This window comes from Mytilus edulis, chromosome 11 (genome assembly GCF_963676685.1).
Source record: "Mytilus edulis chromosome 11, xbMytEdul2.2, whole genome shotgun sequence".
Taxonomy (NCBI): domain Eukaryota; kingdom Metazoa; phylum Mollusca; class Bivalvia; order Mytilida; family Mytilidae; genus Mytilus; species Mytilus edulis.
In genome coordinates, this window is record NC_092354.1 from 47,661,989 (window position 1) to 47,680,556 (window position 18,568).

An 18,568-nucleotide genomic window follows, 5' to 3' on the forward strand; every position below is an offset into this window, starting at 1 on the left:
CCCCCAAAAATAGACCAGTGATACAAACATCGTACCATCTTCACGGTCATACTCTAGACACAGAAGAAGCAAGTAAATATCTTGGAGTAACCATCAGCAACAACCTAACATGGGATAAACACATAGACAATACAGTAGGCAAAGGAAACAGAACGTTGGGGTTTATACGTAGAAACCTCAAAGGCTGTACAAAACCTGTAAAAGCAGCTGCATATGTGTCCATGGTAAGACCTTCAGTGGAATATGCAAGCACAGTATGGGACCAACCGCCCAAAATAAAATCAAGGCAATTGAACAGGTGCAGAAAAGAGCAGCACGATTTGTGAATAACAACTACACAGACCGAACACCTGGCTGTGTCACAAATATGGTTAAAAATCTAAAGTGGGAAAGCCTCGAAGAACGGAGGAAAACAAATAGATTGTGCATGCTATTCAAGATCCAGCATGAACTTATAGATATAGACCGTCACCAATATTTGACCCCGAATGATAACCGGACCAGAGGTAAAAACCGCTTCTTCCAAGAAAGAACAAGTACAGACACCTATGGCCAATCTTTCTTCCCGAGGACAATCAGAGACTGGAACAACCTACCAACAACAGTTACAGCGACCAACACCGTTGAGGGATTCAGAGCTGCCCTGAAGGCATGCTCTGAAAGGAAGTAGGAAAACCAGTTGTAAATAATTTTAATTGTATATTTTTTTGCGAACGTTTTAAATGTAATTTGTAAATAGCCAAGAGAAATCTTTCTGTGTTGCCCGACACTGCGTAAAGTTTTCGCGCGGAACCATTAACATTCAGCAATGAATCCGGTTCCTTACCTGGAAGAAGAAGAAGAAGAAACCTCCCAAAAAATGTAAATAAATCAATACTTGGATAACCCCTTCATTATTTTCATCTTTTTGCTTAAAATACATGAATAAATATATCTAACATGGGTATCGAAATGACTATATCGGGTGCCGATTTAACCAGGTGTCAAATTGTCTAGGTGCCGATTTGACTATACCAAGTGCTGATTTGACCAGGTGCGATTTAACCAGGTGCCGACTTGACTATAGAATTCATTACTATCCTCATGCATGACTGAATAAAACTTTGAAGTTGCATTTTGTACTTGAATTTGAAATGCAACATATTTTGTAATGTTGTTTTCAATCAACATTTATATTTAGAACCGAACACGATAATCGATATTTTTTTATTTTTAAAATTTTGTCCGATATTGAAATTTTAACAGAGCAAATTTTAGTAAGGTGCGGGATGAGTAGTATTTATTTTAGATTTTTCTTTTGAAATCGCCAACATTAAATAGATCGTATGAAATTCATTATGATAACAATAACGATTAAAATATGTTTAACGATAAATAGATAATAGAAAGAGTTTTGATTAAGATTTATTAAAAAATGACCTCAGTGTTACATTTTACGACACTTTATTTTACGTTTTGTTATTTGAGCATGCGCAAAAAGAAATACCAACAATGGAGTTCATCGGATTTTATAGTTTTGAAGAAAATTTATTATTTTACAACTTTGACAACATAACCTAACAACTTAATGTAGCATGAATAATATTTTGATATGTCAAGATAACTTTAGAGTAGATATCGCCCAGATCGATCCTGCTTTTTGGTCACAAAATGCAAAACAAGTTGTCCAGAATTCTGAGGACGTCAATGTTTACAAAATGTCACCTACCAATAATAATGAGAAAGAGACTAAGTCAAGGTTCTCTCACATTGAGGAAGGCTTAGAATCCTCCCTGAGGTAATATATTTTGGGGGAGTCAATTGATAATGGTTCTGTAAATGTGTTATTAATTTATTAATATATATGGCTTTTATTGGTAAGTGATTCAGTCACAGTAAATGAATCATGTCTAATTCTATGGACAGTGATGTGATGATTAACTGTTATAGTGTGATATATTCGAGTCAAACATTTGAACTGCCCAAGAGGCTTTTCATATGATTATGAAAGATCATTTATGCCTCTGCAACTTGATATTTTGACATTCGCTGACTGGATTGCCTCCCTTGAATAGTAGATATAGATCTTATCACTATGTGGCAGTCTCAACACTTGAACTTTTGACATTTTCAACAATAATTTCTCCTTTGTGGCATCCAATGTCTTCTTTTGTGACTTATCTTTAACTTCATTTTTTTCTCATAAAAATTAAGAATATATATAATCTTTATCATGTTTATATAATTATGAAAACTTACTATAGTAAGATATATGACTCTTCATGCATGGTGTTAACTAAGGCAGAGCCAATAAACGGGCATTTGTGACCATCAAATCATAAATTGATGCTGTCATAGCTGAAATTATGATATTTCTCTCTCCATTGCAATGAAGCTGACAGAAAACAACATAAAATCATACATTTAAATATTGTCATAAGTCGTCTGCGATTGTTTGTACAATTTTTATCAGGGATCTCCATGGCCTGTTTAACGATGGCGCCCGCAATCGTTCAAATGTCTTGCGCCATCGTTAAATTGTCTTCCGCCATCGTTCAAAACTTCATCGTTTTTTGTAGCCAGACGCCATTTTTTTTATCAATTATAATCAAATGCATGTAATTGCATAACACTTAGGCTTTTTATAATTCAATACAGTTCTAACGCCTGAGGGATATCCGGATTAAGATCGCTAATCACTTGTACCTGAGCTTGTACAGGTAGATCAACAAACCAGACTAGGGGAATACTATCTGAGGATAGACGATCCATTTGTCGAATTAATCAACTAAGTTTCAGCAAATGATTATGACAATTTAGATTGAATAAATAAATTAATAATCCAGTTACAAAGAAAACAGTTCAACAAGTCGAACACGTGCTTTATTTTGACTTACGCAATCAGCATCCCTCTTTTTTAAGCAGTACAAAATAAGACACAAAACAGTAAATATTATTTCATCGCAAATAACTCGAGTACTGCTGTAACGATAATTTAGAATTATTTAAAAGTTTATAAGTAAAAACTTAAATATTTCCTGTAAAGAAATATCGTATCGTAATTCCGAATTCATTTCGTATATTACAATCAAATTGATACATCCGCGTTTCCGGTTTCTGTTCAGACTCGAAAGATGCATGTTGCACAGCATCAATTTGCCAGATAAAGTCATTAAAAACCTTTTCATTTGTCAACGTTTGCTTTACAAATCTCTTTAACCTTTTACATAACTCGTACGAATCGTTTTGTTGTTGCTGCAAATCAGTCATACCGGTAATTGGTTCTGAATTTGACAGTGTCATGGATGAAAAAATAAGCTCCACATCATATGATTTTTAACCCCCATAACAATTACCAAAAATACAAGAAATCTACATGGGAACCTTCATGACAGCTTTTGGTCATTCACTAAGGGGGGACCATGAAAACTTGGCATTTGAATGGTTAAAAACGGCAATCAATGAAAATATTGATACTTTTAATTTTATAATGAAAATTCAAATAAATATAATTTAAATAAGCAATGAATTAGCATGTTCACCTTTCCTTGCATGGAGGGATAAAATACTTCCGATCGCTCTACACTGTACAGCGTAGACACGGTTTGTAATGTTGAAAGTTCCTCCATGGTTCAATTTTCTCCATGGAGATCCCTGTTTTATGCCCTAAAAATTGGGGACATTATCCAATAGAAAGAACATAACAAAGGGTGTTGCATTAGAATTAACTATTGATTAAAACAGCTGAACTTATTTTGCAATGTCAACATTATTCTCTTCATGTTTTTTCTCTCTTTTTTTTAGCAATGAAGCTCAAAGCACCATCAGCAGAATAGTTGTGAGTATTGAAATTGAATAAAAAGTAGATAATTTGAGAAACTTAAAGACGAATAATTATATTTATCAGTATTCATGATAGACCACAAGCATACTTCAACTATCTAGTGAAAATGAATAAGAAAGGACTGTTCGTGAACATAGGCAAGTTCATTTCGAGATTTTGGCATTGTGTAAATGTAAAAAAAATCTTTGTTAATCATTGATTGGAATAGACATGAACATGTATTACTGAGAGAAATGTTAACAATAATATCACAAAATAGATCAAATTAACAATACAATAATACAATACATTTGTTTTATAAACACTCCGTCACATTTATAAGTGAAACAAGAGGAAGTTCTGAAGGTTACTGGAAATTGAAATGAACAAAATCCGGAAATCGTAAGTTTTTGAAAATAAAAAAAATCGGGGCAGGATGATTTCAGAGGGGCGGGCAGGGATGAAAATATATATCAATTAATTTTAATTGGCCTTATGACACAAATTTAAAAATGTTACTTTTCCAACTAAATTTTCAGTTTATTTTGAAAATGTGCTAATATATATATTGATTGTTTTTCAGAATGAAGTAAAGAGTTTATCAGATGTAGAAAAACTGTTCCTGTATTTAAAACTACCTACAGGAGATTCATGTAAAGAGTTTAGAAAGTAAGTAATTTACAATGAATGGCAGATTAGGAATTTTACGTTTTTCTGGTCAATGGACAATTTAGACAATTTAAAAGCAGTGAAAGGGATGTAATTCAAAAACATTTAACATACAATGTTGGGTATGTGGATTTACCTCCCTTACACTACTTGTAAAATATATATAAATAAATGTCAGGTTTTGAACAAAATGTCGAAAAAGGGGGGTGGTAGTAGTTTTCAATTTTTTCTCCCCAAATTTTTCAAATTCCAAATTTTTGAAAAGATTGAAGAAGAAATCTTTAATAGCACAATATTGTGCAATAGATTTGTAAGATCTTGACATTTGTTGTGTGACAGAAACCCATATTATGACAAAAATTTGATCACAATCCAAATTCAGAGCTGTGTCCATGCTTGCCCAAACTGTTCAGGGTTCCACATCTGCGGTCCTTTAAAGCTGCGCCCTTCGTAGTGTTTCCTGCAGCTTTTAAAAAGGGCAGGGTAATTGTTAGCTCAGAGGGCACATTAAGCGCGATGGACAACAATTTTAGGGCACTTACTTAACATAAACAGGCAATTTCTATAAAATGGATTCATTTAAAACATACTAGTTTAATACTATAAAAAGGACATATACATCTGTAATCAATCATTAAAACAAATTGTTAAACAAGAAAAAGTGTTTAAAACATATATATATGAAATATTTAAAACAATAAACACAATTAAAAACAAAATCAGTTCTTTAAAAACAAGAAAGCACTATGTCATATACATGTATATAAAAATATTGCTTTGGTCATATCAATTGTCATTGACAAATCCTCCTTTTTTCCCCTAAAAACAGGTTGACACATTCCCTGATATCCAGGGTCATTTTTAGTAACCAAAATTCATTAAATTACAAAAAAAAATAACTTTACAAATTAACCCCTTCCCCTCTACACCCTTTTCCAAATTAAATTAATATAGATACAACAAGTTTTACTACTTTCATGGCACTACCATATCAGCTGTTTATTTTAAATGTCTATAAATAGCCAGACATAGTTGTCTGTTACTTAGGTGTTTTCCCAAGTATTTTTCCCGCCTAAAATGATCATGTGACATGTTTGTAAACAAAAGAAAACATTTGATCAAGGAATTCATTTATTTTCTGGATTATTCTGCTTTTAATAATTTAGTTTGGATTTTTATTCATTTTATTTAAGGTACAGTCAAGCATTTGTATTTAAAAAATAGTTTGCAAAGAATTTTTACTTTTCAATTTGACAAATGTCTCATGATCGCCGTTCATTGGCTTGTTCAACCATGCAAACAATGTAAATTATGTAAATTAGAAATCTATCAGCTGTAAAAAAAAAATATCTAAGCATCACATCGATGTTTTATCATTAATCTTCTAGGCAATACGATGTTTCTGGGACTTGGGGATACAATCAGGACCCGTGATTAGTATCTGTATTCACTATTCAATCTATTGCAGTTTGCTAATCAGCTGATTACGAAATCGATTACAAAATGACGACCTATTGAACTTTTGTTTTGAAGGGAAATAACTCGAGCGGTATTCATAAAATATGTCTTTCAGTACCGGTTGTTAATTACGACGATAAAGGCATGGCGTCAGAAATTTCGACAAAATTAGGGCAGGGCGCCAATTTTTTTTCCCAAAAAGGGCAGGGCGTCGAGAAATCGCGGCAGGGCGCCATTACACGCCAAAACCACCTGTAGGAAACACTACCTTCGGAGCACCTGGTTGTTTAAGCAATCTAAGTTTTGATTCTTCTTGACATTTAGGTATCCCAAACTTACCTGATGAAAATCATTCTGTACGAGAGGTGTATTCATTTGAGTCAGTTTCAAACCAAAAACAAAGAAACTATGCTTTAATTTATCTTTTAAGGTCATTGTGACCTCCAGCATGTAATAAACCATGACCTCCAGCATGGAACAAACCATGACCCCCAGCATGGAACAAACCATGACCTCCAGCATGAAACAAACCATGACCCTCATGGCAAATTCAAGTTTACATAAACACAACATTCAAAATTCATGGAATATATATAAAAAAGAAGATGTGGTATGATTGCCATGGATACAACTCTCCACAAGAGACCAAAATGACACAAAAATGAACAACTATAGGTCACCGTACAGCCTTCTACAATGAGCAAAGCCCATACTGCATTGTCAGCTATTAAAGGCCCCATAATGACAATGTAAAACAATTCAAACAAGAAAACTAACATCCTCATTTATAAAAAAAAAAATGAAAGAAAAAATATGTATACTTTTCACAATGATTGGTCAATCAGGACTTAGAAAGAAAATCAAAACACAGACAAAATACAGAATAGCGGGTTATTTTTGCGGGGTGTACATTTTCGCTTATTTTCATGGATAGAACAAAATTGCCAAAATAGATTCAGCCAAATTAAAAGTGTAAATTCAAAGGTATTGATAAAAGTTTTGAAATCAGCCGACATTATAACCGCCAAAATATTTTGTATACCTTATTCAATGAAAATTTTATACCTGCGAAAATAATCTGCTATACAGTGAAATTTAGTGAATTATATATTGTTGGCGTCTTCTTATTCATTGGAACACATATTTTTTTTTCAGGACCCCAACTATAGGTGTACAAAAACCTAACAGAACACAGCAAGCTCAGACATATACATGGATCAAGTCACATTTAGAGGAAGATGAACTTATCTGCTTACCTAAACAAGACGTGTATGATGATTATAGGTAAGGATAGAATTGTCAGACAATTTAAGTACAGTTATCTCCAATCTTAATACTAGTTATTCATAGTGTATTTCCATAGTGGTGTTACATATTTTCTTTTGTGAAGACTTCACACTGGGGAAAAATGGGTAGTACAAGTAGTTCTGGTTACTAGACAAGTTTGTCAAAAAAAAATATATATATTCAAGTGTCAAAAGTGGACTTAAATTATGGCTGAAAAACGTCTTTTTTTGTCAAGGTTTCTTGGAAAGGTATTTTTTTAAAGGCTTCTTTGTACTTAAATTGAATACATTTTTTTTACACCTGGTTTAATATAAATTTTTTGATTTTCTAAACTGATTGACCAGGCTTTCAATTGAAATAATTCCAAACATGTATCATCCAATCCAGGTTCCACAAGATTTTATTCGAAGTATCATCTATATGTGAAAATTTTGCTTGTAAAATTTAATCAAATAATTGAGCTCTTGTAACCTATAGACTTCAATCAAACAAATTAAGTGGAGTTGTCTCCCATGATGCATTTTGGATCGGACAGTGATTTAGAATTCTTTGAATTTAATGTTAATTTGTGTGTGTGTTTTAATTTTATAGAATTCTAGATGGTATGATAAATTTAACAATTTTAGATTATTTTAACTTGTTTATATATTAACAAAGTTTAGACATGTTACATTAAAAGAGGGAAAAAAACAACACCAAAATTAGTAAACAATCATATTTGCTTATATATATAAGAAAGAAGATGTTTATTTTGTCATAAGATTCTCCTTATGACATTAATTTCTTCAATGTGGATAGATGCTGTTTGTAGTATGAAGCATGAACGTATTTCACTTTATTTAATTATCTCTGTTTTATATTTTCAGGTCCTACTGTGAAAATCATGACATAAAGCCCCTAAGTACAGCAGATTTTGGCAAATTGATGAAGTCAGTGTTTCCTAATGTTAAACCTAGAAGATTGGGACAAAGAGGGCAATCAAGATATCCTTTTTCTAAGATTCATTTGTATATAAAAGGCTAACATAATTACAGGAAATAAACAAAGTTTTGTAACTGTTTTTCCCCCCAAAAAATTACAATTTTAATTGATCGCAAGTCGGGAAAGCAATGTCCATGTACTTGTAACTAGAAGTATTTATAATTGCCATATTTTTTTGTGTGAAGAGTGTCTAGTTTTTTGATATTTGATATTTCCAAATATCCAAAGAGTGAGGCTAAAAATACGAATGGGGTATTCAAACTCATAAGTCATATAGACAACACCATGACAAGAAATTGAAAAAAAATGACTTAAGACCAACAGCCTAAAACAAAGCACAACATATAAACTTTGAATACATAATAGCTTGTGTTATTTTTAAAGGTATTACATAGCCAATTCTTATGATAGAAAAAGAAAACAAAACAAGAAATGTCTTGTCCACTCTGATTTAATTTTATTTTAACTTATATGACATGTTTAATAGAATATATTTTGATTTTTTTACTGGATTATTTAAGTGTTTTGGTTTCCTTAACATTACATACATATTGTTATGGAGGACTTAGGAAGAAATTAGATGTATTACCACCCACATTACCTGAGTTAGAAATCTTATCAAATACAGCTGTAAGTACTAATAATATTGATGAAATGATAGTACTGTAAATTCAAATATTAAAGGTTTCATTTATTATTCGGATTCAATGATGACTAGTAAAAATGCAATAAAAATGCAATAAAAATGCAATAAAAATTGAAATAAATTTGTGATGAAAAATCACTAAAACTGTGAATGCAAGATTGTTTTACTGTAAATTCAGAAAATATTGGGAGATTTTTATTAATGTGAATATATAATGCAATTTGGTGAGTATTGCATTAATAAGAACTCACATGTTGATATTTTGAACACATATATTTTTCCTGAAATCACATTGCTTAAAGGGGTACCCAACACCTTCACTAAAATTAATTTGGCTCGTTTAATTTTCATGAAATTTTTACAAAGTATTTACTTAGACCCTTTGACAAAAATATAAAAATTTCAAAAAATTTGAACCAACCGTTTTATCAGAAAAATTACACTGGTTATATAGCAGTTTGACAGACACCAATTTTGATCATTGAGAAGCTTAATTTTCCTTTTACAACATAACATAATTAAAACATTTAGCTGATTTTACAGGGTTATCTCCCTGTAGTGTTAGGTACCACCTTAATCCCGCATTTTTGTCCATTCTTCAATAATGGCAATAATAAATGTATGAAATAATTTCTGAACTTACAGTTTTGTCAACACATTTTTCGCATTAATAAAAACATTGCAATAGTTTCTGAATTAACAGTAATTTGAAACATAACAACATAGCATATGAAAACAAACAAAAAGCTTTATTTAACTCATTAATTGTTCTATGTTTATAGCATAAAAGTATGTAACTATAGGAATTGAATGTTTCTTTTTTCATGATCTTAAAGGGTTGTCAAAATTTAAACAAAATTGTTCTAAGCTGTTATTATAAAATTATCAAAAGAAGCATTCAATTTTAAAAAGCAGTTCTCTGTCAATTTTAAAATATTTTAAAGATATTGTAATTTTCACAGATTTCATTCAGTTTAAGTATCATTCAAATGAAGTAAATTTTTAAAGTGGAAAAATTTGATTTAATATTTAAACTATGCCTTTTTTGAAATACTAGCTAAAGTACAGAAAATTGAGATGTTTGTGTTGAGACATTTGGACAGTTTCAACAAAAGTTATAATTTTGATGTATATATATTGATTACCTGAAATATGATTGATAGATTTTTATTTGCTAAACCCCCCTGATCAATTATACGATGAAGATATTCAGTTGTAACAAATATAAATACCATATTTAAGTTTTAAACAAAATTTCTAGAACATCACTTAAAAAAACTAAAATCAATAAAGTTTAATGCATTAAGTTGACATTAAAACTGAAATTTGCATGTGCAAGTTTTAACAAAGTTGGGAATATATATTTGCAATGTGACATTTTTTCTTTAGCCTGGAAATGAAGATGACGAACTCAATACAGCCTCTTGTCAACTGGTGTGTGAGTGGGCCCACAAACTTCTCAATGCTAACTTCCAAGGGATACGAGATCTGGCTGAATACCTTATCAGTAACCTGTGTGTTAACAGTAAATCTGTGGCAGCCTTCACAGTCATTGCTGCTATGGAAGATGCAGGCATACAGAATATTAAAGGTATTGAACTGGTACACATTTTTGTTTAGGGGCCAGCTGAAGAGAGCATATACTGGAATTTCTCACTACTGACAATTCAGAAATTATTGCATGCATTTATTATTGCAATATTGTCGTTTAAGAACAATCAAGTTTAAATTGTTGTGATTATAAACCTGTTGCACTTTTGCAATATTAAAAACATCACAATAATTTCTGAATTTACTGTATGTTGAAGATGTTTTCTAATTTTATTATGGTTGTTTTTTTGACACATTCACCATTTTAATTCTCAATTTTATTGATTGTGAATAAAATAAGAGCAATTTAATGGGAGATCATTCTTTAAATTTGTAAGGGAGATAATTGAATAATATTAAAAATTTCACAACTTAAAAGAATCTATTGTAGGCTGTGAAATTATAGCATTTATTAGAGGAATCCATGTGATGGAATGGCCTTACTAATTGGTGGGCTCTCTTTGAGTCTTTACCATTATTCATAGTGGTAAATCCTTCATCTAGTTTGTAATGACAAAACTACAGCTTATTGATGAGTTTTTGCTTTCGAGTGAATTATTCAAACCATAAATATAAACAAATAATAAATTGTTTTCATTATTGAATTAAAAAAGGCTTGTCCACCATGACAAAGCCAATCAGTGCAATGTTTAAATTGGCAAATGCATAGTAGCAATACTAGTGTAGGCCCTTAAATTTTTACAGTTAGGGTTTTTTGCTTGTGAGACAGCTATCTACATGATTTGTTGACTATGTGGTATGGGCTTTGATCATTGTTGAAGGCCGTACAGTGACCTTTATTTGTTAATTTTAGGTGTTATTTGGTCTCTTGTGAAGAGTTGTCTCATAGGCAATCACACACCATCTTCTTTTTTATATTGTTTATTCATTTATAGAAATTGGACATCCATCTTGTAGTGACAGAGCCTACCTTGTTTTCCAACACACATAAAAAATAAGAACAATTATATGGGAGATAATTCTTTATTTTTGTAAGGGAGATAAGTTAATAAAACATATGTCTTGTATTTCAGAGCCATCCTTGTTTTCCAACAGCACCGGTGGGGACAGACACAAAGAAACACAAATGTTACTTCAGAGAAAACTACAAGAAGGTAAACTGTTACGAGAACAAAAGAAAAAACTTCAACAGCAACGCGAGGAAAACGAACAAAAGTTAAAAGAATCTCATGATCGCCAAACTCCATTTATTACGTCTCCATCAATCCAGCAGGTGATCAAATCTCCCGTAAAACGATTGTTTGAAGACGGTGGAAGTCGATCAAAAAGTGTTCAAGGCAAAACAGATTTACAGCGTAGTCAGTCTGTCATGGTTGTGCAGCAGAACAAAACAAAACAGGAACGATCAAAGTCTATTTCTGAAGTTGATGTTGAGATGGTTAGTGATGAAAACGACAAATCTGTGTCAAGTTTGAATAGTGGTCAACAGAAAAAAACTGACAATAACAAAACAAATCACATCTCGGCTAGGAAGAATCACCCAGTAGATGTTGCAAGGAATCTAAATATAGAAATTCCGAAAAATGTTCAAATGAACCAAAATATTCTGAGAGAGCTTACGACAGTACAACGTGAAGAAAACACTGCCAATGTTAATTTTGTTCATAAAAGTAATGTGAAAACAAATCCAAGGTTTAATATAGAACAAAGAGAAAATAGGAATACAAACAATCAAGCTGAAAGTGAAAGTAGGAATATAAACAATCGAGCTGAAATTGAAAGTAGAATTTCTGATGAAGTAGATGGAAACCGTCCAGTAAATACAAATAATGTTTTATTAATGGAAGTAGAAAGCGAGAAAACTTCTAGTCAGATTCAGCATATCATCAGAAAACCGTCTCTTATTGCTGCCAATGTATGGAACATTCCCGTATCCGTCAAAGACAATAATTCCTTCAACACTAACATTGAAACTTCTGTCGGAAACGAAAGTATTAAACAGTTGTTGAATAGTAACACAACAGTTGAGAGGACAGACAATGACTCTGCCAATCTGATAAGTTCTGCGAATCATTCATCTCGTAGTGCTTTTGTTCCATTTTCGCAAATCCAAAGCAGGAAGGATTCCAATGTTGACTTGTGCAAAGGTCCGTCCATTAATTTGACACAGAGTGATGGTCAGATTTTTATAACCGTTCCTAACAACTTTGATATCACCAAACTTCCGTCCCATTATTTGGAGAAGATAGAACAAGTTGCTGGTCAAAGTCAAACATTAAGAAAAGACAACCCATCTTCATCTGTAACTGAAGCACCCAAGAGGACCACAGAAAGTTTAGTCGGAAAAGTTATGTTTCAACCTGTTTTACAAAGTGGGATTATTGCACCGAGTAATTTGGTTGTGTCATCAACAAATATGTCTACAATTGCCACAAACAGTTCTTTGCCAGCTGTAGCCTCATCAACGGTTGCTATGGAAACCAAAAACAAAGGAACTATATTGCCTCAGCAGTTGACATCATCTATATTGCCTCAACAGGTAACATCAGAAGGCAAACTCATCTTGCCTGCACATTTCAATATAGGAGGAAGTTCTGGAATTGTTCTTGGACAAGGTCCAATTTCTGATATAGGGAAGAATGTCAATTCAGTACCAACTCCTGCACATACAGTTATTCTACCAGTCACCACTTCAAGTTCGTCCTGTAGTCAACTGCTGAAACAGATGGCTCGAGCTCCAGAAATGGCTTTGCTGGCTCAACAGGCACACAATCAGAATGTAATTAGAAGACAGACACTAGGCCCTATTGGAAATCAGACTAATAATCAGAATGTTTTACGAAGACAGACTATGGACCTTGTTGGAAATCAGCCAAACATTAGTCCAAGTGGCTCTATAAAAGTTGCTATCAGTGCTGCAGATAAAACTCACCAGTCAACCATCCAACAGTTTTCACCTGGAAATATTGTTCAAGCATTGCTTTCTCCAAATGCTACCAACGCTCCATCCATTAACAGACCGGTTGTGTCACTTACAACACTTCAATCACCTAGTGCTAACAATCTGCCATCCATTTTGAGACCGGTTGTTCCAGTTTCAACACTACAATCACCTAGTGGTTACAATCTTCCATCTATGATCAGACCGGTTGTGTCAGTTCCAACGCTACAATCACCAATTGCTACAAATCAACCTGTTGTGAGTTACCCAGACATCTCAATGTCATCTGTGCCATTAGTTGTCCCTCGTTCAAGTCCCATTTCATCCGTCTCGACATCGCTAGCCATTTTGAAGTCTCCGAGTCAGTCGTCCATGTCGTCATTCAAGGTTGTAAATTCAACACCATCTACACTGTGTTCAATTGTTCCACTCAATAATCAGGAGACTTTGGATACTTCGCTTCATTCAAACCCGTCCACTCCTAAGAAATCCACAAAAAGCAGATTTGCACTCATTCGTCCAAAAGCCTCGCCAGTAAAAACAATATCCACAATTTTAAAGGACACTAAAATCACTCCAACTGACAATTTTGTTTATGACAAATCTAAATCTGTGTCTGAACTTTTGAAGGAGAAAAGAGCCCGTGAGGCTGAGCTTGCTTTAAAGAACAAGCAACATTCTGGTGCTCAAAATGTTACAGGGACCATTAATATAGACATATCAAATAGTCAGAATATGCCGGGTACAATTAATCCACAGATGTGTTCAAATGTAGAAAATGCGACAAATATTCCAGTTTCAGTTGGGTCATTTTTTGTACCAGCTGATCACAGAAATGTCAAAAATCTGTTCAATGTCGGAATGTCTCAAAAGATACCACCTGGGACATCAGTAGTAAACAATGACAGGACGGACAGACTACAGAGCGGTCAATTACAAGTTCCCCCAGGATTAGTTTCAACAGGGGATGTTGTCTATGTTATAAATCATGTGCCACAACCACTGGAGAAATCACCTGTTAAATCGGCTGTAGCAAGACCAAATACCCTTAGTCTTGGACAGGATACCGGGGATAGAAAGAAAGGAGTTGAAAGTCCCGATTTGAATGATGATGATACAATGGATATAGAAGATGTTCTGAAAATGTACAAAGAAAAAGAAAATGAGATGGAAGTATCATGTGAAACACCTTCCAAATTTGCTAAAATTGAAGATGGTGACCAGATTTTTCATTCTCGACCAGGATCCAGGTGTTCTGCTGATATAGAGCAAGGTGGTGGTAGGAAAAGGAAATTTTTTAACACCGATAATGGCCAGTTTCGATGTTTTGGTAGAAAGAGGTTGAATTCAGGAGACGAAAATGATGACGATGTTATTCTTTTTGATCCATTAGAGGAAAGCAATGAAAATAGACGTGAGAGTCGATCATGTACTTTTGAAATAGATGGGAGCCCTAAAACTAATAAGACAATCACATCAGTTCTGAAGCACAAAAGTCAACATTCTCCAGACATCAGCATGCTGGAAATAGATGCCTTGATTGATCTAGTACAACCTGAACAGCCACATTCAGTTAGGCCACTGAGAAAAGTTAGTTCAGCGGCAGTGGGGGTGAACTCCTTGTCATTAAGGAAGTCTCAACAACAATTGTTAAAAGAAAAGCCGTTACTAGATCAAATGATCAACACTTTCCTGCAGAAGAAAGATAGAAATATCACAGATTTTGGTTCAGTAGATACTTTCAATGTTAAACATTCAGAAAACTTTTCACATGTTAACATTGCAGGAAAGTCAAACTTTAATTTTGAAAATGAGCGTTTGCTGCATGATAGAAGCAAGTCATTTAGTGATGCACCTTTATCTGACAACCTGAGTATTTCACAACTAAATGTTCCACATGAGCATGATCTTCTTCAGAGTAGTACAGGATTTTCTATACCAGCAGATTCAGAACTACCAATGGAAGCAGACAGTGATTTGCCTGCAGAAATTGCAGATTTCATAACAGAACAAGTTACCATGGTTACAGGAGGCATTATGGGTAATGATCCAAATGATAATGTAGAAAATGCAAAATTCTCAAAAGATGTTGAGGCCATTCAGAAGAAATTGCACAATATTTCAAATAATGAGATGCATAGCCCCAGGAATACTTTACAAAATTTTGAAATAAATTCCAATCAGATGAAAGCATTACAGCAACTGCAATCATCAAGACCTCAGAGTAGACAAGGAAGTAATATTGAGGTAAACAAAATGGGAACTAACAGGATTGCTGATCGTCCAACAAATGTAGATGTCTTTGCCAGTCCTCAAAGACCTGTCGGTAGGAGGCAGAGAACACCCTCCGTTGAAAGAATAACATCACAGATTTCAGCAAATTCAGCTTTGGATCGAAGGTCTGTTACGACTCCTACATTATTTCCAAGTCCTATTCATTCCACAAATGTAAGAAGACGAGAAACTTCAATAGACAGGATGACCAATCAGACACCATTCTCAGATCCAGGATATGGAAGTATTGGGGCCAGTCCTATATTGAATCCAACACCAGTTTCACAGTCCATAAATTGTGACACCTCAGTTACATCAGGCCATAATTCTAGTTTTATGTCAACTCGTGCTGACTCAGCTCAAAGCATTGCTAGCGATACGGCAATGTTCAGCCCAGTGTCATCAGCTATCTCACCACGATTCCAGACCTCAACGCCTTATCCTTTACAATCACCAAGTCAGACACCGTGCAGAAATATTATACAGAGTCCAATAGATGGAGCTGGTCCGGTCCAGTCATTTGTACCTATTCAAGGTTCACAGTTCCAGATTGACAGCAATGTGACCTTGATAAAGCCTGTTGTTACAGTGGCTATGTCTCAATCCAATCAAACATCGTCAGGACCACTGCAAGCTAAGGAACAAACTAAACTAAGGAAAGATCTGATTGGAATTGGAAGCATTTTACCAAGAACGGAACATCAGGCATTACAAAAACCACCACCTTCATACAGCGATGCATTATTGTCACAACTGCAAGGTAATAGAATGGATCAGAATAGATTGTCAAACAAAGGTGCGTTTGATGTTCCGTCTCAAGGTGCATTTGATGTTCCATCTCAAAGAAATGAGCATGTCATTTCACAACAACAACAAGATACTGGAAATGGGAATTCAGAACAGTTGATGGTTGCACCATTTTCTCACAGGTTGGCATTGATGTCTACTAAATATGGCAGTCGGAAAGTGAATAGAAGTTCTTCAGATTTACATAATCGGTCACTGCCAGAACATTTATTGCAAAGTAATGACTCTAGTTTATACCCAAGCAGTGGACTATCTCAAAATGATGAAGATCACGAAAAATCACTACAAATTGAATCTATCAAAGCTAGTTTACAAAACAATAGTCTTGACCTAGTTAATTTCATTCCAGACTTTGACAGTCAAGATATCTCAAGGTCACAGAACACAGTAGAGGTAGGGGTCAGAAATTCAGAGAGAAAAATCAGACATAGAAAAAGTGATTTAGCAATTGAGAAAATGATGGATAACGATGATATAGAATTTATTGCTAAAAGAAATTTGTCATTAGATTTGGAACATAATACAAGTTTTAATGAAGACGATCTGGAAACGACCCTTGAGGATCTTAAATCATTGGATGGACAATACTTTACACACGATAACCAAGATAACAGATTTATTTGATTTGTGTTTTAATAAATGGTAAATTAATGTTTAAGATAGCTTGTTACAATAGAAGTGTATTTCTTAAAGTGTGTTACTATTTTATAAAAATTGTTGACTAACAAACTGAAACAGAAAAGTTTTTAAGGGAATCTTTTTTAGGCTGTCTAATATTATTGATAAAAATGTTTTGATAGTTTTTTTAAAATAGGGATTATGGCTAATTTTTCAGAATTTATTATTTGATCATAAAAATGTAAAAAAAAAACTAAATTTAAGTCAGAAAATAGCAAAAAGTAATTAATTTGAATACACTTCATAGGGAATACAAAATTAATTTTCAAACTTATGAAATATTATGATACTGTTATTAAAAGTTAGTGATAAAAAGACTTCTCTGAATATATCTTTCACTGCAAGTGTATTGTTTTTTAAAGAGATTTCAAAAGTTTTTGTTTTATATAAGCACTTCTATTAAGGTTCACAAAATTTCAATGGAAAAAGAAAACCAATAAGCCATTGTACATGTAATGATTTCACGAAATAATACTTTTCTGTTGTTAAGTTATGGTTAGTAATGAAGAGGATCTATTTTGCGTCCGATTTTTGTCTTTTTTTCGCTGGTACAATGAAGATTTGATCTCATTTGACCTCAAATTTATTGTGTTATTGTGTGAAATGTTGCTTAAACCATGACGAAATTATTGATATGGCTAAAAAAGTGTTGTAACAATATTGAATATAGGCTTTTATGTACCAGTGTTAAAGGTTTTTTGCCTGAAAATTCCACTGACTGGTTAGCTAATTACATGTATCATTTAGTACATATTGTAAATTCCGAAATTTTCTTTGCATTTGTTATTGCGATTTTTTAAGAATTGTCAAAAATGACAGATTATATTTAACAATTTCTGAAAAAAACTCTGCATGCAATTATGTTATTTTGGCATTACCTTTAAGAAAAATATCACATAAATTTCTGAATTTACAGTATGTGAAATGGTGTTTAAGAAGGTTATGATTTGTCTAAATAGTTGTATAATGCTACCCTTGTAAATGTTAATGAGTGTACATACTTATATGTATAATGTGCTTCTGAACTAATCAAGAAGTCTGTCAAAAGAATGAAGAAGAGAACTGTTAACTTTGTTGGCTTCTAAGTCCAGTCTTCTCAACCATAATCAACCAAATTTTTCTCACAAAAGGGGGTCCCTTCATCCGGATCCGCCTCACCAGCTAAGATTGGTAAAATTGCTAATTCATTTGGCATGATAAAATTAATGTTATGGAGCGATAGCGAGCTATAGGCATTTGGGTGCACAAGTTTATTATGAAGATTGCACGCATTAAGTCTTGCCTAAAGTTAAATGTAATTTGTTGATGTCTTTCGATGGAAACTTTTAAATTTTAATGTGTTAAAAAATAAACACATAAAGACAAGAGAGATGAGTGAAAAAAAAAATAGCTTCTTTTGACAAATTTCATGAATATGTTTCTATATATAATTGCCTTAGACTGCAGAATTTTGTATATACAATGTATTTGTAAA

The 18,568-nt window shown here is 33.2% G+C and overlaps 1 protein-coding gene across 1 annotated transcript; it reads left to right on the plus strand.

Moving 5' to 3' along the window:
* Nucleotides 1–1,452: 1,452 nt before the first annotated feature.
* LOC139495731 (uncharacterized) lies at nucleotides 1,453–18,190 on the plus strand. Its single transcript, XM_071284091.1, has 8 exons — nucleotides 1,453–1,777; nucleotides 3,784–3,817; nucleotides 4,386–4,471; nucleotides 7,085–7,213; nucleotides 8,083–8,199; nucleotides 8,746–8,827; nucleotides 10,233–10,434; nucleotides 11,468–18,190. Exons 1-8 carry the CDS (start codon nucleotides 1,575–1,577, stop codon nucleotides 17,038–17,040), a joined length of 6,426 nt encoding a protein of 2,141 aa, XP_071140192.1. The 5' UTR covers nucleotides 1,453–1,574; the 3' UTR covers nucleotides 17,041–18,190.
* Nucleotides 18,191–18,568: the final 378 nt, after the last annotated feature.

Bases quoted from the DNA above. Each gene is read 5' to 3' on its own strand.
- LOC139495731 (XM_071284091.1), top strand. From the start codon at position 1,575: ATGAATAATATTTTGATATGTCAAGATAACTTTAGAGTAGATATCGCC. The intron at 4,472-7,084 runs GTAAGTAATTTA...TTTTTTTTTCAG, and splicing joins TCATGTAAAGAGTTTAGAAA to GACCCCAACTATAGGTGTAC. The intron at 8,200-8,745 runs ATATCCTTTTTC...AACATTACATAC, and splicing joins GGACAAAGAGGGCAATCAAG to ATATTGTTATGGAGGACTTA.